Source organism: Bactrocera tryoni, unplaced genomic scaffold, assembly GCF_016617805.1.
Source record: "Bactrocera tryoni isolate S06 unplaced genomic scaffold, CSIRO_BtryS06_freeze2 scaffold_7, whole genome shotgun sequence".
NCBI classification, from domain to species: Eukaryota; Metazoa; Arthropoda; class Insecta; order Diptera; family Tephritidae; genus Bactrocera; species Bactrocera tryoni.
Genome location: NW_024396366.1, coordinates 5,510,145 through 5,536,274, shown reverse-complemented (window position 1 = coordinate 5,536,274; position 26,130 = coordinate 5,510,145). Strand labels below are relative to the sequence as shown.

The following is a 26,130-nucleotide window of genomic DNA, read 5'->3' as shown; positions in this document are numbered from 1 at the left end:
AGATGCTGCGTTATATGTATCGATAAATATCAGATTCACAGAGGGTTAAATAAGCAACCAACAGCTGGTTCTTCTATTTACTTATCTGCTTATAAATTGTTGGGTCTTGGTAAGAATTTAGAAGAAATTAATTCGTATTTTATCCAATTGCCTTGCAGTAGGTGTTGATTGTAATTAAATTATTTTAAAAATCTTAAAAGAGCCTCTTTTTTAATATTTACTTTCGAGTAAGTGTTACCAAAATGAGCAAATTAGCCTATACAACTGCGAATCTTTCTGATGTGCAGTTGAAGGAACAAGGAAATCAGTTGTTTGTAGTAAGAAAATATGATGATGCTGTAAGCTGCTACACCAAAGCGATTGTAAGTTTACTTATATTTGCGATCATATAATATATAGCATTTTTTAGATGAAAAATCCAAATAATGCAACGTATTTTACGAATCGGGCATTATGTTACCTAAAGCTGAAAAGATGGGAATTATCTTGCCACGATTGTCGCCGGGCATTAGATCTGGATTCTAATTTTCTTAAAGCTCACTTTTTCTTAGGGCAATGCTTAATAGAAATGGAACTGTATGACGAGGCTATAAAGCACTTACAAAGAGGTATGTATATTAAATCCAAGAAAATTGAAAAAGGCAACAATTTGAAATACGTGTTTATTTGATTTTTGGATTTAGAAAAGCATCCCCCGATTTCAGGGTTAAAATTGGTATTTATAGTTAAAGAAAGGGGAAATGTTTAGTATCGCGCCGGTTTAGTATCGTTTATGGAGAAAAACAGGGGGGGGGTTTGGGCTTATAACCCTGGTGGGTCCAACACCGGGGTGTATCAGATTTTTTTCGCATAGAACTCCTTTTTGCGTTGGCGGCCGCGCTTTAAAAAAAGTAACCCTGGCCGGTCCAACACCGGCTACGCCATCCACAGTATTTTAGCATTGAACACCTTTTCGCGTTCACTTCATACATTTATTGCTAACTGGGTTTAATTTATTCCCTTTTGTTCTTGCTTTCTCGGTAATTTGACAAATGAAATTAGGCAGTCATTTTGGTTTTTCGCATTATTGAACTCAATGCAGAAAAAGGTGTATTTTATTTAAAGATTTACAAAGAAATTATCAATCAAAAGTAATTAAAAACATTACTAGTGGTTTTTATAATTCATAAGTAATATATGTGCGTGAAAATGTATCCATAATTGGTTTGGTACAATGCACAACAGGTGAAAATACACTAGCATATATTGAGAAATTTGCAAAAAAATAGCATTTTTTTTAAAGTGAATTTGTGCAAAAATTTGTGAACCGATTTTTATGAAATATGTTTTAAAATAAAGTTTGATAATTTAAGCATACATTCGTGTTTAAAATTTTCAATTCGGTTGTCTCGTTTAGGTACAGTGAGCCAAAATTAACCGGCGCGATAGTAAACCCAACCCAAAGAAAGTTCTCCAGATGAAGAAAATATATATAGTTGCACCTGGCTTACGGTTTATGTGATATTTGCATTCAAAGTTCAAAAATTCTAGCATCCCGCCTAGGCTTCGCACGGGTATTAAACAGTCATTTCAAAAGTTATAATGGGGAAACTTTGGTATATCATCCCACGATTTCAGGGTTAAAAAGTGGGGCACGATTCCGATTACTTTGGCGGAGGGGTAAAAAAAACGAATTTCCGTATAAATGGGGTATATACGAATAGGGGAGCTCCTCCAGAGGAGGAATATCCAAAAATAATGTAAAAATTACTAATATTTTTTAAAATATTCACGATTAAAAGTTCAAAAATTTGCACTAAGAAAACATAATATTTCTCTATGTTTCACAAAATTTTTTCACATTTTTTACTTTGTATATCTAAATACACACTCTAAGCTTTGAAATATGCTCACATTTCACATTTATTTTTCAATTTTTAAGCTAAATTTTGTAATTTAAAAATCACTTAGCACACTCATCGTTGAAAAGGTTAGATTGTTTACAATTATGAGGAAAACGAGCCTTGCCACATCTTAAATAGTAAATATGTAGGATTTTTAACCATTTTTCTTTGTTTGTTTTATCGCGTGATTCTTTTTTCTATATTAACCATAAAAAAAATACTTTCTACATAAGTATATGTGTAATACGTAATTTATGTGACTGAAGTACTTTCGCGAAGTACTCCTTTATGCGTTGGCGGCCTTCGGCCGCGCTCTAAAAAAATAACCCTGGCCGAGCGGATACCCGGGGTGACTGAAGTACTTTCGCGTAGTACTCCTTTCTGCGTTGGCGGCCTTCGGCCGCGCTCTAAAAAAATAACCCTGGCCGAGCGAATACCCGGCGTGAAGTACTATCGCGTAGCACTCCTTTCTGCGTTGGCGGCCTTCGGCCGCGCTCTAAAAAAATAACCCTGGCCGAGCGAATACCCGGGGTGACTGAAGTACTATCACGTAGCACTCCTTTCTGCGTTGGCGGCCTTCGGCCGCGCTCTAAAAAAATAACCCTGGCCGAGCGAATACCCGGGGTGACTGAAGTACTTTCGCGTAGTACTCCTTTCTGCGTTGGCGGCCTTCGGCCGCTCTCTAAAAAAATAACCCTGGCCGAGCGAATACCCTTGGTGACTGAAGTACTATCACGTAGTACTCCTTTCTGCGTTGGCGGCCTTCGGCCGCGCTCTAAAAAAATAACCCTGGCCGAGCAAATACCCGGGGTGACTGTAGTACTTTCGCGTAGTACTTCTTTCTGCGTTAAAAATAAAAAAACATTAACTTTTTGCTGACAGATATAATAACCAAAAAATATAACCACTTTATATCCGAAACTCATATTTTAAATATAATAATATATATATCGTCACCTAAAATACAAACCAATGTATCATAAAAAATAAATGGAAATCGCTGACAGATATAATAACCAAAAAATATGACTACTTTATATCCAAAACTCAAATTTTGTTTCAATATGAGTGCATGATAACCGAAAAATATAACCACTTTATATCCGAAACTCATATTTTAATATTAATAATATAAATATCGTCACCTAAAATACAAACCAATGTATCATAAAAAATAAATGGAAATCGCTGACAGATATAATAACCAAAAAATATAACTACTTTATATCCAAAACTCAAATTTTGTTTCACTATGAGTGCATGATAACCGAAAAATATAACCACTTTATATCCAATATTCAAACAAAATTTAAGTTTTCGTTATAAAATTGATACATTTTGGTTATTATATCTGTCAGCGATATCCATTTATTTTTTATGATACACTGCAGTGCACTGGTTTGTATTTTAGGTGACGATATATGTATACTTTATTATTATATTTAAAATATGAGTTTCGGATATAAAGTGGTTATATTTTTCGGTTATCATTCACCATATTGAAACAAAATTTGAGTTTTCGTACTGTACTGTACTGTACACCTTACACTTTTATTACGTAATATTATTATATAATATTACTTATACAAATGTATATAATATTATTATATAATATTACTAATACATGTATATAATATTACTTATTTGCTTAATAAATTTAAAAGAAAATATCCATATGCATGAATAGAGGAATTTTTGCGAAAAAGAGGAATTTCAGCGAATTGCCTTGTCATCACATGGCAGCGCTCCATTTCTTCGTAATTTTTGGTAAACAAATGAGGTTCAAAAGAGTGTAAAATGTAATTTTTAAAATAAAGATTTTTTATATAAAAAACCTACTAAAAGTGTAAAATGTGGATTTATTTAAAAGATTATAGTGTAATTTAATTAATTTGAAGATAAAAATGTGAATAAAGTGTGTTTAACGTGGTGAAATAGCTTCTTGAAATGTTCGAATTTTGCGAATTTTTGAACTTTAAGGTCGAAAATCTCCTAAACTAACCGTTTGCGGTACCTATAACCTTATATATATATTTTTTAATCAGGAGGACTTCCTCTTTCCAACGGTACCTTCAAATCGAGGCGCCAAAGAAATCGGAATTGTGCCAAAAGTGGCATGGTTGTATAGAGGAGAAGCTCCAGATATGTTATAGTCCCCGCAAACTTAAAGTTTTCGAGATATTTGCATTTAAATTTCAAAAGTATCTATTTGAAGTACTTATTTTGGCGATTTCAAATTAATTTTACACTTATATTTTGCAATTTTATATCCACTAACACTTCACTAATACGTTTCTACATATTAATTTTATATTATATAGTGCAAAAATTGATTTAAGATTTAACTTATTATTCAATTCTATTTATTTAACGACAACTAAAGGGTTGCAGTCTGTCAAACAATCAGTGTTAAATGAACTACAAGAAATTAAGAAAATAAATTATACCCAAAAACGGATTTTTGCAGCTTATCACAAAAAAACTTTTTATTACCCGCCTTTGGGGTATGGTCAGTCAAATACCGGGTGTTACCAGTTTTTTCTCGCGTAGAACACTTTTTTTTGTTTTTGTGAACTTACACATTTAACAATGTACCTTTACAAAAGTTGGCACAGGTTATTTTCTAAGATAATGTATTATACGAACAAATTGTTCAAATCGGCTTACTATATATCTGCTATATAAACTGAACTATCGGCATCTAGTACTGGTATGGAAAACTTTTGCATTTGACAAGGTATAATCACGAAATTTGGTATAGATTATATTCTAAGGCAACAATGTAATCTCCAAAGAAATTGTTCAGATCGGTTAACTATTGCATATATGTAGCTGCTATACAAACTGAATGTTCGGAATCGGCAATATTACGATTCTTGCGGCGGTATTTGTCATGACATGTAAAGAAAAACAAAACAAAACAAAATAAGAGTGAATAGCATGTAAAATTGTGGAACTTTGAAGTGAAATATCTCTAAAACTATGCGTCTGAGGACGGTATATATGTGTATATTTTTTAATCCTGAGGACCTCCTCCATCCATCGGTACAATCAAATCGCGGCGCCGCAAGAATCGTAATCGTGCCTCGGAATCAAATGCTTGCATGGGAAACTTTCTCATTTGACGATATATCTTCACGAAATTTGGTATGAGTTATTGTTCATAAAAATAATGTAATATCGGAAGAAAATGTTTAGATCGGCACACTATAGCATATAGCTGTCATACAAACCGAACGATCGGAATCAAGGGCTTTTATGGAAAACTTTGGCATTTGACATGGTATATTCACGAAATTTGACATGGATTACTGCATATATATAGCATAAAGCTTCCATACAAACTGAACACATAATAATTAAAAGAAATGCACCTGTAAAGAGTATAATAGCTTCGGTGTATCCGAAGTTAAAGCTTTTTATTGTTTTATTCTTTTTTTTCGTTTGCTAAGTATGTAATTATGGCAGCACTTACAACGTTGTCAAAACGGAACACTTTTGTTATTGTACATATAATGAAATTTGTGTCAAAAATAAAATGCTAATTTTAAGCAAAGATCTGTGTAATTACTGAAAAATAAATAAGTAAAACCAATGTAGTGAAGTGTAAGTGTATAAAAAGCATAATATAAATGAAAGAGCTACTATAAATCAAGTACAGTAGAAATTCGATAATCCGAATAATTGATTGCAGACCCGATTCGAATTACTGAATTATTCGGATTATTGGATTATTTTTTGTATGTGAAGGTATATAAGAAAAATTCTAAATTTCAATAAAAAACCAAACATGAATTCATTTATTAATAATAAAACAAACATTTAACTCTTAATTATATGCATAAATTTACTTTGAGAAGTTACAAATTATCATTACTTACATTTATATTCATACAAATTTCAACAAGATCTCTCATAAAATTTGTTGTTTCAGTTTCACCTTGTATTATAGAAGACATCATATTTTGTCGAAGAGTAGCCAAAGGAATATCATCTTCAGGGATGGTATTTTCATGAGAAATTTTTGACCAGCACTTTTTTAAAACTTCCTCTCGAACTTTGTTCCATGCATGTTTGAGGAAAATACATGCATCCTTTAATGTAAAAGACTTCAAAGACTTATCGTAATCTCCTCCTCCTCCCATTATATGACATAAAAGCGATTTCTTATAGTACAGTTTGGTTATTCTAATGGCGTTCTGGTCCATAGGTTGAATTAAACTGGTGCAATTAGGGGGTAAAAATAAACATTTGTAATTTTCATAAGCAAGTTCAGTAGGATGACATGGAGCGTTATCTATTATTAGTAACGCTCTTTGGTCCAGATTGTTTTCAGTTTGGTATTGTTTAACTTGTGGAACAAAAGAATTCTGAAACCATTGCGAAAAAATTTATGAAGTCATTCAACCATTCTTAGATGCGTAGTACTCTACTGGGGGAAGATTTTTGAAAGAACGCGGCTTTTTTGATTTTCCTACAACCATAATCCGCAATTTGTGATCTCCAGTCTTATTTGCACAGCAAAGAAAAGTAACCCGTTCTTTAGACATTTTTCTTCCTGGCGCAGATCTTTCCTTAGCATGTACCAAAGTTTGACTAGGAAGTAATTTCCAAAAAAGGGCCGACTCATCTGCGTTATAAATTTGTGTGTCGCATAAGTCTTCTGATGATTGAAGTTCTTTCAACTGCCGTATATATGCAGGTACTAAATCATCTTGTGCGGATAGTTTTTCGCCACAAATCTTTAAACAACGGATATTATACCTCTTCTTAAATTTGTGATACCATCCATATGACGCATTAAATATTTTGCCACTGCCATACCTATCTTTAAACATTTGTTTGGCCTTTTTGCATAAAATTTCACGTGAAAGTATCTTTTGAAGTTCCCGCTGCCTTAAAAACCAAGAGTATAGGCGTTCTTCAAACTCTGGAAATTTAACTTCTCTTAAAGTTTGACGCAGTTTTAGATTTTTAGCGCTTGCATTTTCCGATACTCTTTAAAACAAATGGATAAAAAATTAAAACTTGCAAACTAATTGTAACAGTTATGCATACAAACCTCTTAAGCTTATAACCTTTCCTTTTTATATCAGAAATAGTCGAACGTCCTACTCCGTATTTGTTGGCTAATTCTTTATTATATTTGCCTTTTTTTATTTCACCTCTTAAGCTTATAACCTTTCCTTTTTATATCAGAAATAGTCGAACGTCCTACTCCGTATTTGTTGGCTAATTCTTTATTATATTTGCCTTTTTTTATTTCATCGATTATTTTTATTTTTTCTAATAAACACAAAGTTTTATGAGCACGTTTTTTATTATTCATTTTGCGACTGATCACTTGCAAAACTGATACACAATGACAAAATATGCATTCCCTCTTTCATTTATGAAAGCTATGCTGTTAAAAAGCGTTAAATTCCCGTTAATCATTTCATTCCATTGATTATATGAGCACATCATACAATTCGGATTATAGAGGTGCATTAATTCGGACTGCAGAATAGCCAGTAGTAAGAATATTACCTTTCGGATTACTGGATTTCCGGATTATAGAGTAGTCGGATTATCGAATTTCTACTGTAATTACAAAATAAAATTTGGGAAATTTTCAGCTTTAAATGCAAATATCTCAAAAATTATAAGTTTGCGGCGGCTATAATTTCATATATTCTTAATCCTAATTCTGCATCTGCTCTATCCAACCATATCACTTTTACCTTGAAATCGTGGGATGGTATGCAAAAGTCGGCCCGTTATCATTTGGGCACACATACTTTCTCGTTTTCGCGAACATGAAAGTTTATTGTTTTGTAATAATATTATATTATTGTTGTACAAGTCAGAGTGGGAGCTATGTTGCCTGTTTGAGCTCTTGTGGACCGTGGAGGTCCTCTGTTGGCCACTCGGGGTGGCTAGTGCCGCAGTACTTGACCGAGGTGGAGTTTGGATGGATCCTTTTTGCGCAAACGCAGTAGAAAAATTCCTCCGTGCCCGGGTTGAACTCATTGCCAGCACGAGTCAGGAAGATACGGAGCAACCCTGCTGCAAGGCATTGCTCCAATAACGACAAACAAAGATCTAAACGAGTTTAGATCGCCGAAAAAAACGCCTTGGTCAGATAAAATCCGAGTCAATTCCGGTGCGTAGAACCGGCTGTCGTGGGAATTGACTTGGGATCATCGGAATTCTCGGTATATGAGCCATTTGACCAGCTGCTGGGTTAGTGATTATGATTGGTACAATTAAATTGTCCTTCATTTCCTTAATAAGCAGCCTCGTCCCGTTGCTCATGCTTGGATGGCTTAAATTCCTCAAAAGCATAATTGGAATTCCAATTATTAAAGCCAGTTCATGTGGTGGCAGTCCAGAAGGGTTTAATGAATTTAAGAACACCTGTTGATAATAGATTGCATCTTCGATATTAGTCACGGTGTCTATCGATTTGTATTTTTTTTATTTGGCCGGGGACTTTTTGAATAATTAGATCGTTTATTTCGTTGACACTATCATTCCTGTGTGACACTATTGCCTAGAACACAACCAATGAAATTCATTTTCGTGCAAATTCTTGAAGTCAGGCTATACTGCTTGTGTTAAAAATTTTAAACTATGGACTATTTGGCTTAGATACTCATCAGAAAAAATATTACGATTATTGCTTCAATTTGGAGTGGGAAAAAGTCCTTCCCCAAGTTTAAGCAGTTGCTGTGTAAAATCACTATAAGCGATTCCATGAAGATGAGCTTTCATATTTGTCCGTAATTTTATATTTTCAATCGAAGCCCATGAGGGCGACGATATTAAGAATGCTTTGATGATATTATATTTATCGCGTACTTCTGTTAATGACAGGAAGAGTCTGTCGGAAATCTTCAGCAAATACAAAAGTTATCCCGCCCATGAGAGCAGAGGAGTTTCTAAGGTGTTCCGACGTTTCCTGACGAAACAACTGCTATCGTTATCTTCCCTGATTGTGTTATTTTAGCAAGTACAAGCGGTTTTTGCCTGGTTTCGGGAATAAAATGAAAATGGTCGAATATACTATATATATAAGTATATAGTTATAGCCACGGGAAACTTATAATTTTCTTGATATTTGCGTTTAAAATTGAAAATTACCACTATTTCAAGTACGTTATTTCTCGATTTAAAATTAATTTTACACTTATATTTTGCATTTTTATGTTCACTAACACTTCGCTAATTCGATTGTACACATTTTTTTTACAGTATATAGTGTAAAAATAGTTTTATATCAATACGTATTGCTCAATTATATTTATTCAACAACAACCAAAGGGTTGCAGTCTGTCAAATAATCATTGTTACCTTATCGACATGTTTTGTAAATGTAATAAAAGAAGTAAAGAAAATTGATTATACCCACAAAAAGGATTTTTTACCCGCCACTGGGATGTGTCAAGTTCTTTCGGGTAAAACTCCTTTTTGCGTGGTTGCCTTCGGCAGCGCTACAAAAAAATAACCCTGGCCGGTCAAACACCGGAGTGTATGAAATTTTTTTTTTGCGTAGAACTGGTAGGTCCAACACCGGGTGTATACATTTTTTCCCCCCGTAGAACTAATCCTTGCGTAGGAGGAATTCAGCCGCACTTTAATTTTTTTTTTTTATTTTTTCATTGTTGAGAAACGATTATAAATCCTGTATTTGGGGTATAATCTTTCTTTCTATTTTATTTTGTTGGTTTGTAAAAAATAAAATAGAAAGAAATTATTTCAGGTAACACTGATTACACTGGTGAACAAAAATCCACTTTTTTTTTTGCGACATGAACAGAACAAAGTGTTTATTATGTAAAAATTGCCACAAATGCAGAAAATAGCAACATATTTCTTCTATCACCTATAGTTTTTTGCTATGAGGATTTTTGTTTAAAAACAAAACAGCGGTAGATATATTATTGTTATATTATTTTATTAACTAAAGAGTACCATAAACTACTGTTGATGTTTTTCGGCGATATTTTGTTTTTGGAGTATCCCTTATATTAACAATGTCTTGCAGTAATCGGCAAGCAAACTCCACCATAACAGAAATGTCTTGGTGGAACCTTTCCCCATGTTCGTCACTTCTTCTTCTTCTTCTTAATTGGCGGAGACACCGCTTACGCGATTATAGCCGAGTTAACAACAGCGCGCCAGTCGTTTCTTTTTTTCGCTACGTGGCGCCAATTGAATATTCCAAGCGAAGCCAGGTCCTTCTCCACTTGGTCCTTCCAAAGGTGTTCCTCCTCCACTGCTTCCCCCGGCGGGTACTGCGTCGAATATTTTCAGAGCTGGGGTGTTTTCGTCCATCCGGACAACATGACCTAGCCAGCGTAGCCGCTGTCTTTTAATTCGCTGAACTATGTCAATGTATATCTCGTACAGCTCATCGTTCCATCGAATGCGATATTCGCCGTGGCTAATGCGCAAAGGACCATAAATCTTTCTCAGAACTTTTCTCTCGAAAACTCGTAACGTCGACTCATCGGTTGCTGTCATCGTCCAAGCCTCTGCACTATATAGCAGGACGGGAATTATGAGCGACTTATAGAGTTTGGCTTTTGTTCGTCGAGAGAGGACTTTACTTTTCAATTGCCTACTCAGTCCGAAGTAGCACCTGTTGGCAAGAGCAATCCTGCGTTGGATTTCCAGGCTGACATTGTTGGTGGTGTTAATACTGGTTCCTAAATAGACGAAATTATCTACATCTTCAAAGTTATGACTGTCAACAGTGACGTGAGTGCCAAGTCGCGAGTGCGACGACTGTTTGTTTAATGACAGGAGATATTTCGTCTTGCCCTCGTTCACTGCCAGACCCATTTTTTTTGCTTCCTTGTCCAGCCTGGAGAAAGCAGAACTAACGGCGCGGGTGTTGAGGCCGATGATGTCAATATCATCGGCATACGCCAACAGCTGTACACTCTTATAGAAGATGGTACCTTCTCTATTTAGTTCTGCAGCTCGAACTATTTTCTCCAGAAGGAGGTTGAAGAAGTCGCACGATCGGGAGTCGCCTTGTCTGAAACCTCGTTTGGTATTCAACGGCTCGGAGAGGTCCTTCCCGATTCTGACGGAGCTTTTCGTGTTATTCAACGTCGATTTACACAGCCGTATTAGTTTTGCGGGGATACCAAATTCAGACATCGCGGCATAAAGGCAGCTCCTTTTCGTGCTGTCGAAAGCAGCTTTGAACTCGACGAAGAGGTGGTGTGTGTCGATTCTTCTTTCACGGGTCTTTTCCAAGATTTGGCGCATGGTGTATATCCGTTCGGGTTCGCTTCTCCTGCCGTTATGCTTTCACTGCCATTAAACAGGTTGGAGAAGTGTTCCCTCCATAATTTTAGTATGCTCTGGGCATAGGTTACCTTTGAGGGTTCTACAAGAGTATGCACCGGTCTTAAAAACTTCTGTTAGTCGCCCCATTTTTTCGTAGAATTTTCGAGCATTAGCCCTGTCGGCCAGCTTATCAAGCTTTTCATATTCACGCATTTCGGCCTCTTTTCTGTCTGCAAATGCCGCCTTCCTTCTTCAACTCTCGGTATCTATCCCATCCCGAACGTGTTATCGTAACTTTGCTCGGTAGACAGTCTGTTATCTCTCCGCTGCGACTCGGCACTCCTCATCGTACCAGTTGCTATTTTGCATTTTCCTAAAACCAATGGTTTCGGTTGCAGCTGTACGCAAGGAGTGTGCCATGCCGACCAAGAGTTTCCTTATACTGAGTTGTTGACGAGTGCTCTCAAAGAGCAGGAGTGCAAGTCGAGTAGCAAATCGTTGGGCTATCTGTTGTGATTGTAACTTCCCGACGTCGAACCTTCCTTGTGTTTGTTGACGTTCGTTTTTTTCTGCAAAGAGGTGGGTGCGAATCTTGGCTGCAACAAGATAGTGGTCCGAGTCGATGTTAGGATCTCGGAGCGTACGCACGTTTAGGACGATGGAGACGTGTCTTCGGTCTTTCACAGCATGATCGATCTAGTTGTTGGTAATTCGATCCGGAGACAGCCAAGTAGATTGATGAATTTTTCTATGCTGGAATCTAGTACTACAGATAATATTTCGGGCTCCGGCGAAGTCGATCAGCCTCAACCCATTTGGAGATGTTTCGTTGTGGAGGCTGAATTTACCGATCGTAGTGCCAAATATACCTTCTTTTGCCCACCCTGGGCAGCTCTCATAAGCGCGCTCCAAGCGCTCATAGAAGGCATCTTTAGTCACATCGTCCTTCTCTTCCGTCGGGGCGTGGGCGCAAATCAGCGATATGTTGAAGAACCTCGCTTTGATACGGATTGTGGCTAGACGTTCATTCACCGGAGTGAATGATAGTACTCGGCGACGGAGTCTCTCTCCCACCACGAATCCAACACCAAACTTGCGCTCCTTTATATGGCCACTGTAGTAAATGTCACAAGGACCTACTCGTCTCTGTCCTTGTCCGGTCCATCGCATTTCTTGGGTGTTTTTTTACGTGGCGGGTCCCAAACCCAGCGCACAACCCTATGTAGGGGATCTTTCTCCTTCTCACTTTAGATCGCCTTCAAACGGATGTCCGTAGGCTACCCAGAGGATACTTGGTCAAAGACCGGAAGTTGTGAGCTACTTGAGCCATGTGTAAAAGAATCGTTTCTGGCCACTCCCAAGAGAATGGCGATCAGAGAACTTTCCTCACTTGCGTGAACTTCTACACATGCCTCCATCCTCTAGAGGTTCATTGGTAACGTTTTGTTGTCCCGTACTTAGTGCCTGACGTATTGGCCACTGCTTCTGTACATAATGACATCTCTCGCATGGCTTTCCCATTCGCAAAGAAAACAACAATGTTTCGTATATCCCTGTTGCATTCCAAGAACAATGGCTATTACTTTTAGGGTTCCACATATTGCCCAACCATACTCATGATAACGGATGTTCGTCAATTACGGCCCCTAAATTTTCGGGGAAATATCCCGGGGGGATCCACAAAGTGGATTTTAAGGGACATGTTGCAACCCATTTTTTTTATAGGCAGGAAGTAGTTCAAGATATTTGTAATTGTCAGCTTTCACATTTCCAAGAACATATTTAACAACGCTTTTAAAGGCACTCCAGGCTCGTATTTTAGTTTCATTGAGCATTTCCTCAAATAATGTATCTTTCATTAGTTCTCTTATTTGCGGACCCACAAATATGCCCTCCTTAGTTTTTGCTTCACTAATTATTGAAAATTTTTGTTTCAGATACAAGAACCCTCTTCCATTTCTATTCATTGCCTTAACAAAATTCTTCATTATACCCAATTTAATATGCAAAGGTGTTAGTAATACTTTTTTGGGATCAACTAGAGGTTCATTTGTAACGTTTTTTTGTCCCGTACTTAGTGCCTGAGGTATTGGCCACTGCTTCCGTACTGTCATGGCTGTCCCATTCGCAAAGAAAACAACAATATTTCGTATATCCCTGTTGCATTCCAAGAGCAAAGGCTATTATTTTTAGGGTTCCACATATTGCCCAACCATACTCACGATAACGGATGTGCTCTAAAATAACTCTCGTATTCTCATATGATTGCTTCATAGGAACCGCATGAGCTAAGATATTTGTTACCGTTTTGAACCAATACCGCCTTTAAACTAATCCAATCACGTGGATCATGTTTCTGCCCTAGTGCGTTAAACAAAAGGTTCACTTCTGAACAGTATACTAGACCTCTTCTTGAAGAAAGCAATTTGTGAGGTCTTTCTGTATTTACATCACTTAGAGAAGGTCTGCGATTTTGAAAGGCTTAGATCTCGAACTAAGTCATTAAGTTCACCCTGTGTAATAGATGCGGCACTATTGAACATCCTGGTAAATCAAATAAAGGATCGGTTGTCATTTCCTTTGCGGTTTCTGTAACATCACTTGAAGAGCTAGTCGATTCTAGTTCTTCATCGAGACTCAAAGATTCTGGTGCTTTTGGAATAGGAAGTTGTTCACTGTATTTGACAGGTCTTAAAGCTGATGGTAAAGTACAGTACTTAACTGTATGTTTAGACTTCGGTCCAATACCTTTAATATTCGTGAGGCAAAAATAGCAGTCTGTAACATGGTCTTTAGGTTCTCTCCAAACCATTGACACTGCAAAGTGCATTTTACGATTTGAACCTTTTAACCAAGCTGTTAACAATGTTACACAAGTTTTACAACAGATATGAGGGGCATTTGCTTTGTCTTGGTCCCCAACTTTAACACCAAAATACAGTTCGTAACCTTTTAGCACAAGCGGAGTAAAATAACGTTTTAGCGATTTAAAAGTTAGTTCTCCGCACAAATGACCAAACCCTTTGGCACTATTTACGCACTGCCTAGGCATTGTACCTAAAAATCTTAAACACAGTAATTTCAAAAATCTAAAAGAATGTGAACTCGAAAATGTTTTGCTATCCAAACATAGAACTCGTAACCGATTCGGACACAATTAGTCTACTGATAAATTTTGTAAAATAAAATGATAGCAAAATACGCTGTTTAGTTCAAAAAAGCAGTCAGAACCGGTCTAAACCGGATAAATCCCTGATTGTATGAAAATATGGGATGATGTGAATAATGAAATTTTATGTATTGTAAAATCTAAAGCTGTAACCTGTAAAGCTATCTGTGGGTGAAAGAAAAATTCTGTTGTCAGATTTGACTTCAGGGTATCAAACTGCATTAGACACACCTAAGAGTTTTCATGTCACAAATTATGTGTCTATCAGTGCTATTGATTCACTTTCAGAGCCAGCATAAATGTGGCGAACTTTCTCGTAGATAACAGTCTATACTTTAAGCTGATCTAGATTAATTGCCTGATATAAATTAGTTTTTTCTGGTATCAGGAATCCTTTCTATAAAATACTCGACCAGACTCAGCTCATTATGTATTTAATAGAGCTACCAATGTCCATCAGTTGGTATAAATACTCGCGGTAGTCTTCATTGTTACGTTTACGTCGGTTTCGCAATTGCCGATGTATCTCAATCGCCGATACCCTTACCCCAAATTCTTTTAGTAACGCGGTTACCAATGACTCGCTGGCCCCGCATGTTCATCTTTGCCGCACCTTTGAAAAGTTCCTTGGCATATGTAGGTATACTTTTGGATATCCGACCATTTTATAACTAATGCATTTTCTTCAAATTCCTTATTCCACTCTACCGACGGCTGACCTACGCCACTAAACAGGCTTTCCTAATCTGAGGCACCACACTACACACTGTTGAAGCTGCTTCTCCGACGTCCGTATTGCCCCTCACACTTTCGCTATTTACCATAAGTCCAAAATGTTCACAAAACCTATCCTGTAACGTAACCTTTCGCCCCTTTGTTTGTTCTTGTAATTCCCTCATCTTGCCCCTTAATTGGGTAGCCGAAAAAAGAAACAATGTTATCCCTGTTCATACCGAGTGTCAACCGTGGCCTTACAATTTTATAAAAATATACAAATGCTATAAAATATATATGTAAATGTAATCAAAATATAGTTTAAAAATGCAGCGGTTTAAGATAAAATACAAATATGAATTTTTGAAAACAATTTTTATGAATGCTTATGTACTCGTACTCGTTAATGCGTATGCACATTATGTATAGGAAAACGCAATCAAAACTAAAACATATATATTGCCAAAAATAATGTTTGCATTCAGCTTAATTTATTTTGGTTTTCATTGGGTGATGAATTGTGTAATGCAATTATGACAAGCTTTAATTTTAATTCACATTGTAGCTAAATTACTGTATTACACATGAATGATTATAAGGAAAACTCAAAATTAACTAAAAATACGCAGAAAGAACATGGAAATTGCAATAACAATTTTTAACAGTATAGACGTATTTGATTGATTTGATGTTCACTAATATAAAGTTTGCTGCTCATATTACATTGTGCATATGCAAAACTCTTGCAGAGAAAAAACAAATCGACTGTACCTTTATATTTCTAAACACACCCGCTACTTCTGTTCGTACTCTAACTGTTGTTCCGCGTGCATTTTAATTTTTGCTGCACAGTCTTCGGCGCTGTTGTTGTTATCGATTGCTTCGACGCTGTCGTTGGTGTTGATGTTGACGCTTCTGCCTTGTTATCGAGGGAGCTTTCAACAACACCTGCCGGAGGTAGTCGTTACTGCGACAGAGTATTTGAAACGCAATGGGGCAACGCGCGCGCGCGATGAAATGTGATAGGAGTACCCCACAGGGTCTCTCCCCACTTCTATGGCTCCTAGTCGTTAACGACTTGCTCAGAAAACTCGAGGATCGTGACTGTCGTGTGATTACCTCTGCAGCCGATGTAGCACTTGTGGTCAAAGGATAGTTTCTTAGTACGAGTTGACGCAGGGGTTTCTCAGCGTCGTAACAAACTGGGCGGTCGGAAATGTATCGCCATCAACCCAAGTAAAACCAAAATGGTTTTATTCACTAGAAGATATAAGAACCCGGTGTCACCGCTGCCGCCAATGTGAGACATCAGCCTGCAGCCGACGGATGCAGTGAAATATATGAAGCTTTTATGGAAGCCGAATATCGAAGAGAAAGCAAAATGGGCCTCTCACCGAAAGTGGTCCTCTGGCTCTATGACACCATAGTCAAGCCCATTATGTTCTATGGAGTTTTTATGTGGTGGAAGGCTTTAGAAAAGACCACACTTGCAAAAAAACTCGATAGCGTTCAACGGTTTAACAAAGGTTAACTCCAACCATGGAACTTAACGCCATTTTGAACATAATGGTCTTGGACATCGCCAGAAAGTGTATGACCGCGAAAGTGGCTGTTAGACTCAGAGAATCTGTGTTCTTAAAAGAACGCGTATCTGAACACTAGGTTATCCTCCCACACTTTAACTGCATACCCGATACGGATGAGTTAAAGCGTGGGAGAAAGGTTGGTGGAGGGGTTTACTGTCAGGTGCTCTCTAACAACTCCACTTTCAGACTTCCTAATTATTGCAGTGTCTTCCAGGCTGATGTTGCAGCCATCAAGGTAGCTGAAGATTTGTTACTCCGGAGTGCGGCCTCCTTTAGAGAAGTGACTATTCACTCAGATAGCAGAGTGGCGGTGGTAGCCTTGAACTCATTTACAGTGCGTTCAGTGTTGGTCAAAGAGTGCCTAACCTCGTTCTCAATACCATCGAGTTCGAGGGCCACCATCGGTACTTGTGTAATGACAAAAGCCTTTTGGCCCAAGATTGATCGCAATAGAACTAGCGATCTCTTTGCCATCAGTAAGGCTAGCTTCTCCCTAGTTGAAGGGCTTTTAACAGGTCATTGCCCTATTGGCGTACATGCTGTATGGTCCGTCTGCAGAAGCTGTTTGGGAGATGATGAGGTAGAAACAACTTAGAATAAACAATTGAATTTTACAAAAAAAATTCAATTTGCCGTAAAAGTTTGAAAATTTCAGAAATTAATCAGAAGTTAACTTTAACCTTGAATAACTTTTAAAGGAGTGAGTACATCGAAAAATTGTCCAGACTTATTTTGTAGAGCATTCAATTCTGTACAAGAATATGACTTTTTTATTCCTACAAACGAGAAAGTTCCAGAGAAAAAAAATATTCGTAAAAAGTGGCAAAATCCCATGTCATTTCAATGGGAAATGTAGTGTAGTGTATTTTCTCTCTTTTATCAAATGTTTGTTTTATACGTACTTTTATTTAGGCGCATCACGCCTGTATATAATATTTTGAATTTTGGTGTTTAGAAAATTTGTGAAGTAATATCGCTTATCACCGAAGCAAATTTAATAAAGCTTCCGTATCTACTTATTAGAAGCTTCGTTAGCAAAAAACTTGATATTAACTTTTTACCCTGCTGTGATGACATTTTAAAGGAAAAACAGTTATCCTGAGCAAATAAAGGTCTCAGAATTTGATGTTGAAGTTGAGATAAAAAATTATTGAACCACATTGCGTCACAAATGTACATAATTAATGAACGGAATGAGTCCTCTAATTACCTCTTATCAATAGGAATATGTGGCTTTGTTGGAAATTCTCAGAGCGAATATAAGCAGAAATTTGAAAATAATAATTTGTAAGACAATAATTTATTTGTCACGACATATGTATGACCCTCTTCAACTAATAATAAAATTGCAAAATGATGAAGAGCACAAACAAATTTGGAAAAACTGGAGACCTTCGTCCATCCGCTATTGCTGTCCTGTTCGAATTCAGTTTCAAAAGGAATCAGTTTAGATCCTGCAAAGGAATTAACTTCAAAATATTCCTGGTATTATCTTCCCTCCTCATTCCGTAAAATTTTAATTCACGCTCCCTATGTTATTCAATATGCTCCAGTTTCAATTGGAGAACTCTCATAAGAGCTGAGAGCTGAGTCAAGCAATAAGGACGTTAAGATGTATCGACACCATCATATACGAAAGAACTAACGGATCAAATACAAATCAGGACTTGCTAAACCGAATGCTTTTGAGCTTAGATCCTTTCATCACCAGTCAAAGACACTATCATGCAAAAGTAAACAAATTTTATTAAAATCAGTTTTTGATTTAGTTGACTAATATTCAAAAAATTCCTTTTTTCGTTTATTTTTTTTTTTTAATTTAATATAATTAATTAAAATTTGTTACCAACGGGGGGTGGCGAAGTGGGAAACGGGAGAGGGAGATTTTAAAAAGCTTTGGAAAAAGTTTCATTTTTATTTAGGCAGTGGAAGTATTTTTGGCCACTGATTCCATACAAGCCCGACCACTGTGCATCGGACTATCATTTGTTTCGGTCAATGCAGAACTCCCTTAATGGAGTAAAGTTAGCTTCAAGAGAAGCCTGTGAAAATTAATTGTCACCGTTTTTCGCAGAGAAACCAAAAAAGTTTTACACTGATGGAATAATGTCCATGCGGAAAAATGGCAAAAAGTGGTCGACCAAAATGGTACACATTTTGTTCATTAAAGTTCATTATAAATATAAAAAATAAGTTGAATTTTTATTAGAAATAGGAAAACACTACCCAATATTTATGTAAATTATAACACTGCATGAGGGTTTGGGGAAATTCAGAACTAATAAAATCACCAAAAATTGCTGTTTTATGCAAGTGTAAAAGTTTTTCAGCAAGAAAATACAAGTATGTCCTAGTAATTGATATTTTGGAACAAAATCGGTATATGGGGTGTTAAATTCTATAGCTCGATTCAGCAGAGAGGTATCATACTTTGAAAGTATTCTTTGAGCAAGTTTTATTCCAATGTACTATATAGTACATATATTGTTACATGTATAAAAGAGTAACGTGAAAGAACTTGAATTTACAATTTCGCCCCACGTAGCAAAAGGATCACACTGAAGGAAGAAATACAAGAACGAAATGTTCCAACTGTGTTCAGCTGACATAGCTTTAGCTTTAGGGGATATATAGTTAAAGTCCTCTTTTTCAAAAAATTTAATGACAGATGTCCTAACAAATGTGATAAATTTATTATACTTCACTTAAGGACATTTTGAGGTCGTCTGGGCCCATCTGCAATACCAACACCTGCTCAAAATAATAGTTACACAATACTTTTTCAAGTAAAGCTCATCAGTAAAAAGTTTTAATTAAATTTTTAAGAAAAACGTAAACGTAGATCCAAAACATTTCATAGCTAAAATAAACTTGCTCAAAAAAATAGGTACACTTTTAATAAGACAATTATTTTGGAAAAACAAATTATGATAAAACAGTTTCTTTGTATATTTTACATTACTTAGTTAATAGCCAGTATATCCCCCATTATTCTGGATTACTTTATTCGTTTGGGCATACTACTGATTAAAGCGTTACAGGTTTCTTTAGGTATCTCATACCAAGTTTTTTGTATGCACTCACATAATTGGTCTTTGTTAGAGAAAGATTGACTCGCCAAATTTTTTTTTAGTGATCCCCATAGGTTTTCTGTTGGATTTAAGTCCGGGGATTGGCTTGGCTACTTCAAAACGTTTACATTATTGTCCTCAAAATATTTCTTAACCGGTTTGGAGGTATGTTTTGGGTCATTATCTTGCTGATATACCCAACGTAATGGTAAGTTTTCTTCAGCATAGGGTATCATGACATTTTCAAGTATTTCCTTGTACTCCGACGCTGTCATTTTGTTAGTTGTCCGGTATATAGGACCTACTCCATACCAAGAAAAACATCCCCACACCATGACATTTCCACCTCCGTGCTTCACAGTTGTTTTTGTGAATCGAACGTGAAACTCCTTTCCTTTTGGTCGTTTCCAAACAAATTTATTTTCGTTTCATCGCTCCATAAGATGTTTCTCGAGTTTTTTGCTTCCTCAGGTCCTGACCAATCTGAATGATTTCTTGCAAAGTTTAACCCCATATCTAAATCCTTTGATCGCATTAATGGAACTTTCCTGGCTATACGTCCTGGTAGCTTGGCCTTTTGCAAACGCCTGCGATCTGTTTGAGCACTTACTACATTTCTAATTTCTGCTGCTATCACCTTCGACGACTTGAATGGGTCCTTTTTACAAATAGTTACAATGTGGCGATCAAGAACTGTACTCGTTTTTCGTGGCCTTCCACGAGTCTCTCTACTAGATTTTCACTCTAAAGCATTTTTAACAAAATTAAGAGACCTTTCCATTAATTTCCCAATTTCCCGAGGCGATTTTCCGTGCTTTCTGAGGTTTGAAACTAGCCGCGCTTCTTCAACAGTGCAATCTGGCTTTCGACCCATCTGATTAAAGAATAATTTCATTTATCTTCAGCATTTTGAGCTTTAATGCAAGAAAACTTACCAATCCAGATAAGAAAACTTGAAAAACTGGATAAAATTAACTTTGTTTTCACAAAAAGCTAATTTCACTTATGTGTAACTATTATATTGAGCAAGTTTTTTTTCTGAGTATTCATGCAAAACTGAAATACGGATTAACTCGGGGATTCACATGCTTCACTCTGTTAGAAAGGGCGATGCCATATTATCTTAATTAAACTTACAGCATAACTTGTCTCAAAAAGCCCATAAAAAGTTTTTTAAACTATTGAGAGTACTAAGTTTTATAGTGTAACTATTATTTTGAGCAGGTGTGTATGTACATGTGTGATATAAGTAACCGTAGAAGCTAAATTTAATGTAATGAGGTGGAAAACGTTAATCAGAAGATGAGAATTATTTACATTAGGGATATGAAGTTTGGATGAACCACATAATTTTTCGAAAAACATGCCCATTTAATACACATTTAATTAGAAAATCCAGCCTATACGGTTTAAAGTCAGGTGAATGATTTTTGATTGAATAGTTACATATATGGGGTATATTGGGGACAGAGAAAGGTGTGGGCTGATAGCATTAACTTTTGAATACGCTTAGGTATACTCGATAACATATTTTCGAGCTATTTTATAAATACATAACTTTCACACTACGAATTATTAACAGAATAAATGTAGCGTAAAACAAGATTTCGTTCGCGTGCAACCGAACATTTTACATTCTTGAAACTTGCAATAATCAAAGCCAGGTTTACACTTTAAAACCGTCAACCAGAGAATTGGAATCCAAGCACTCATATAAGAAATTGAGCTTCCTTAACTCGAATCACCATAATCCACAAAAAAAACTTCGAGTTAGAGAAATTTCGAATTGTGGAGGGAAATATGTATGAAATTTGCTTTCAATTACCACCTCAACAGCTCGAGTTAAGGAAAGCCACATACTATTAATACGCCACATACTAATAAAATACTCCCTGAGGTTCATTAAGGTATCATCACCAATCATATGGAGTAATGTCACCTGGATAATATATGATTGTTATATGAAGGCTAGAGATTTTAGGCACATTTATTAGTAAAACACGCTCTCTCATTTTTACAGAGATAATTCACATGTTAGCCGATATTTGCGGTATAAAGTCACCTGGAAGTTCGAAAATTGTTGTGTGTGATATTGTATATGGTAGCTAAGGAAAATATTTACACAATTCAACCCATTTTCCACACAGACATATCATTGTCAGGAAAAGATTATCCCTGAATTTCAGTGATGTAACTTGCACATTGACTGATATTTACGGTCAAAAGTCAGCTATAGATACTGGGGTCCACATATTCGGCTTATGGACTTGAACAGTTTTGGTTGGACTTGGAATATCGTGCAATATTATATCTATATATCTATATATATAAAATTAAGTGGCAAAACTTCCTGTTCGCATACTCCTCCTAGGCGGCTTGCCCGATTTCAATGAAATTTTCAGGGGTGATTGGGGTCTGTTTGGAAGGTGCACATAAGAAATTTAATGTGTATCATTGCACGTTTTGCAAAAAAAAAAAAAAAAAAAAAAAAAAACCAACTGGCGGATGTTTACAATTAATAAAAAAACATTGACATCGCATGTTTATCGTTTTTGCCTGTCATTCGTTCTTTCTATGGATGACTGTCAAGCTAACAAGACATACAGAACGTAAGTGTTCTGAATGCACTGAGTGTATAAAAAAAAATGTTTCAACATTGTGTGTATTTTTATCAGATTTCAACGTGATTAACATTCTGCGTACAACACAAAGCAAGTGAGTATTGTTGTTGTTTCATATGTGATGCCATGCGGTTCGATTGTGCGGTTGAGTGTGTAAAAAAAAGTGTTTCAACATTGTGTGTTTTTTCCAGATTTAATTCCATCCATTTGCTACATTTATTCGAACCGATTTTGTGTTTTTCTGCTGACCGTGCAACACACACAAAGCAAGTGAGTATTGTTATTGTTTCGTAGGTGCTTCCATGCGGTTCGCAAATGTGGGGGTGAAATACATAGTTTAAAATGTAGTTTTAGGTTAACTTTTCCATTTTTATTTATATACTTCAAATATGGATATTTTTATTTATGTACTTCAAATATGCATACTCTAGCACGACCACCGGGGACAACACTAACTACCTTTTTCGAGTTGTGTGAAAACGATGAATTTGCAAGAACATTGTTATATTCCGAAATACCACAATATTTCACTTGCAATCCATCATCGAAAACATTTCAACGACGAAAGCAAGGGAGCGTGTTGACGGTTATCCAAATGTCCGTAAACCGATGCCATAAGACGCATTTACACCATCCATCCGAACAACGCCGAATGTTTTTATTTGCGTCTGCTATTAGTCAACGTGACCGGACCAAGATCATTTGATGATTTGAAAACTGTTGACGGTCAGTTGTGTGCGACGTATCGTGAAGCATGTCAGCGATTGCATTTGTTAGAAGATGATATGCATTGGGACACCACACTTCATGACACATCACTCACATCTCATCCAAAACAAATACGCGTACTATTCGCCATAATAATATCTACATGCCTTCGGTCAAATCCGCAATAACTGTGGAATAAGTACAAAGACTGCATGACCGAGGACTTATTAATTTTGGCGCGTAATCGAGCATCGGACTCAGACTTGCTATATACATAACAAACGTATAATTCTGCTTTGATATTGGTTGAAGATCTGTGCCTTACAATTGCGAATAAGGCATTAGCGCAACTTGGCATTACTGCGCCCAATCATTGACCATGAGCTTCAACGTGAACAACAATACGATTGCAATGAATTGCGTGAATTCATACAAGCTAACATTACCAAATTGAATATTCAGCAGAAAAATGCTTATGATAAGATTATACGAGCGGTTGACAATAACGCCGGTGGATTCTTCTTTCTTGATGCGCCCGGTGGTACAGGGAAAATGTTTCTGATCTTTTTAATTCTTGCTACTATACGGTCACAGCAGAAAATTGCGCTGGCATCGCTGCTACTCTACTTGATGGCGGCCGAACAGCACATTCTGCGTTGAAATTACCGTTGAACATCAAAATCGTTGAAACACCAACGTGCAACATATCGAGGAATTCAACAATGGCAAAAGTTTTGCGAGGAGCTGGAATAGTTCTATGGGATGAGTGTCCAATGGCTAACAAAAAGACATTAGAAGCATTCAATAGAACAATGCAAGATTTACGCCAAAAGCAACAATTTTTAGGCGGAGCATTAGTCTTATTATCCGGCGATTTTCGGCAAACTCTGCCAGTCATTCCTCGATCAACTCCTGCCGATGAAATAAACGTATGTTTAAAATCGTCAGTTTTGTGGAGACATGTTCAAAGGCTGACTCTTACCATCAACATGCGAGTCCAATTGCAAAATGATCGATCCGCAGCGGCGTTTTCGAAGCAGTTGTTGGACATTGGCGAAGGCAAAATACCAATCGATGATACCGGTTTGATCACATTGCCGAACAACTTTTGTACACTTTTACAATCGAAAGAAGAATTGATTGAAAGTGTATTTCCGAATATTGTTCAACACTATCAACGCCACGATTATTGAAGTGAATGCGCAATATTGGCACCGAAAAATGTACACGTCAACGAAATCAATTTTGCCATTCAAGAAAAACTGCCAGGAGAAGATACAACATATATGTACATCGATTGATAGCGTTTTAAATCAAGATGAAGTAGTCAATTATCCAACTGAATTCTTGAATTCTTTGGATCCCCCCGGTCTACCACCGCATCGTTTGGTTCTGAAAGTCGGTTAACCCATTATACTTCTACGAAATCGAAAGCCACCGCCTTTGTGTAATGGCACAAGACTTTCAGTCAAAAAATTGTGGCCAAATTTGATTAAAGCAACAATACTAAATGGCAAGGCAGCAGGTGAAGTTGTACTCTTACCACGCATTCCCATGATTCCAACGGACATGCCGTTTGAATTTGAGCGCTTGCAGTTCCCAGTACGTCTTGTCATTGCGATGACCATCAACAAATCGCAAGGGCAAACGTTTCAAGTGTGCGGCGTCAATTTGGAAGAACCGTGATTCTTCCACGGCCAATTGTTCGTCGCATGCTCGAGAGTGGGAACACCAAGGTGCTTATTCATTTACGCGCCAGGTGGAAAAACCAAAAATGTTGTATACCAATATGTTTTATAAATGTTTTATAAATAAGTAACAGTTTTACAACAATAAATAAAACACAAAGTAAAAACCCTTAAGTTTTAATCGATTTAGGTGTAGTGAAACGCACAGGGTAACAGCTAGTATTATATAGAATATACAGCAGAAATTCAGAGATAATCTCTTACTGACAATAGTAACTATGTGAATCAAAAATACTTTCCTGAGCTCCCAAATAACTAATATAAAGATTTTCGAACTTTCTGGTGACTTCATGCTGCACTTATCGGTCAATATTTGAGTTATTTGAATTAAAACTACAGAGCGTGTTTTACTTATAATAGCGTATCTTTGTGCCTAAAATAGCTAAAATTGGGCGCAAACTTTATCTTACACAAACTTTATTTGACTGACTTTACTCCATATGATTGGTGATTTTATTTGTGGTACCTGAATGAAAGCCAGAGAATATTCTTTTATTATAGTATGTGACAAGTTAATAGTATATAGGATTGGCAAAAATAGGCAAAATCGGGTACACACTAACCCCAACTACAATAATGATTTTAATTTTTTCTAACAAACATAAGTATTTCTATGTCTGTCAGTGTATAAGTTGTATACAGGATATGTATAAATAAAATTTATTGGGTTTCGATTCTCTGGTTGACGTTGTACACCTTAAGATACTTCGCTGACTTTGATTCTTGCAAGTTGCAAGAATATAAATATAAAATGTTCGGTTGCCCTCGGTTGCCTTCCTTACTTGTCATTTATGGCCTTATAAGGTGTAGTAAACAAAAACAAAATTCCAATTATATATTAATTTTTTTAACAAAAAAAAAATTATATTACTTTAATTCCATAGAAAATAATTATATGTGCAACATAAAGAACTCCTTAAAATTCATATCCAATATTATTTTTACACTTATATAATAAAAATAACTTTAAGTAATTGAAGTTTTAAATATGTTTGGTATCTAATAGTATTACCCTTTTGCAGTATTACTTCGTGGCATGTTCCCTACTAAGTTTTGCAGAGTAGTTAGCTCAATTTTCTCCCACCCTAAAACAACGGCACTTTTTAACTGCTTAATAGTATAATACTACTTGACATATCCATAATCTTTAGCAGTAAGTATACCCCAAGGGTATCAAAGGACTCAAAGCTGGCCGATCCAATAATTTAATATTCCGGGACTCAACAAATGCTTTTGTAGCGAGAGCTACATGAATGGGGCGTTGTCTTGCTGAAATATCTAATATTCGTCATGAAAATTCTCAATAAAAGGAATGAGCTCACTATTCAGTAGATCATTGATTGAG

At 36.4% G+C, this 26,130-nt stretch overlaps 1 protein-coding gene across 4 annotated transcripts in view; it reads left to right on the top strand.

Annotated features, from left to right (window-relative positions):
• Positions 1-39: 39 nt before the first annotated feature.
• The window catches only part of LOC120781730 (STIP1 homology and U box-containing protein 1), a 40,244-nt gene continuing 14,153 nt past the window's right edge, over positions 40-26,130 (top strand). Inside the window, exons 1-3 of one of the 4 annotated variants that reach the window (XM_040113967.1) lie at positions 40-109; positions 229-362; positions 410-608. In XM_040113967.1, coding sequence (XP_039969901.1) covers positions 243-362; positions 410-608 — 319 coding nt within the window. In that variant the 5' untranslated portion in view covers positions 40-109; positions 229-242. The other 3 variants (XM_040113966.1, XM_040113968.1, XM_040113969.1) reach the window with 3 other exon arrangements.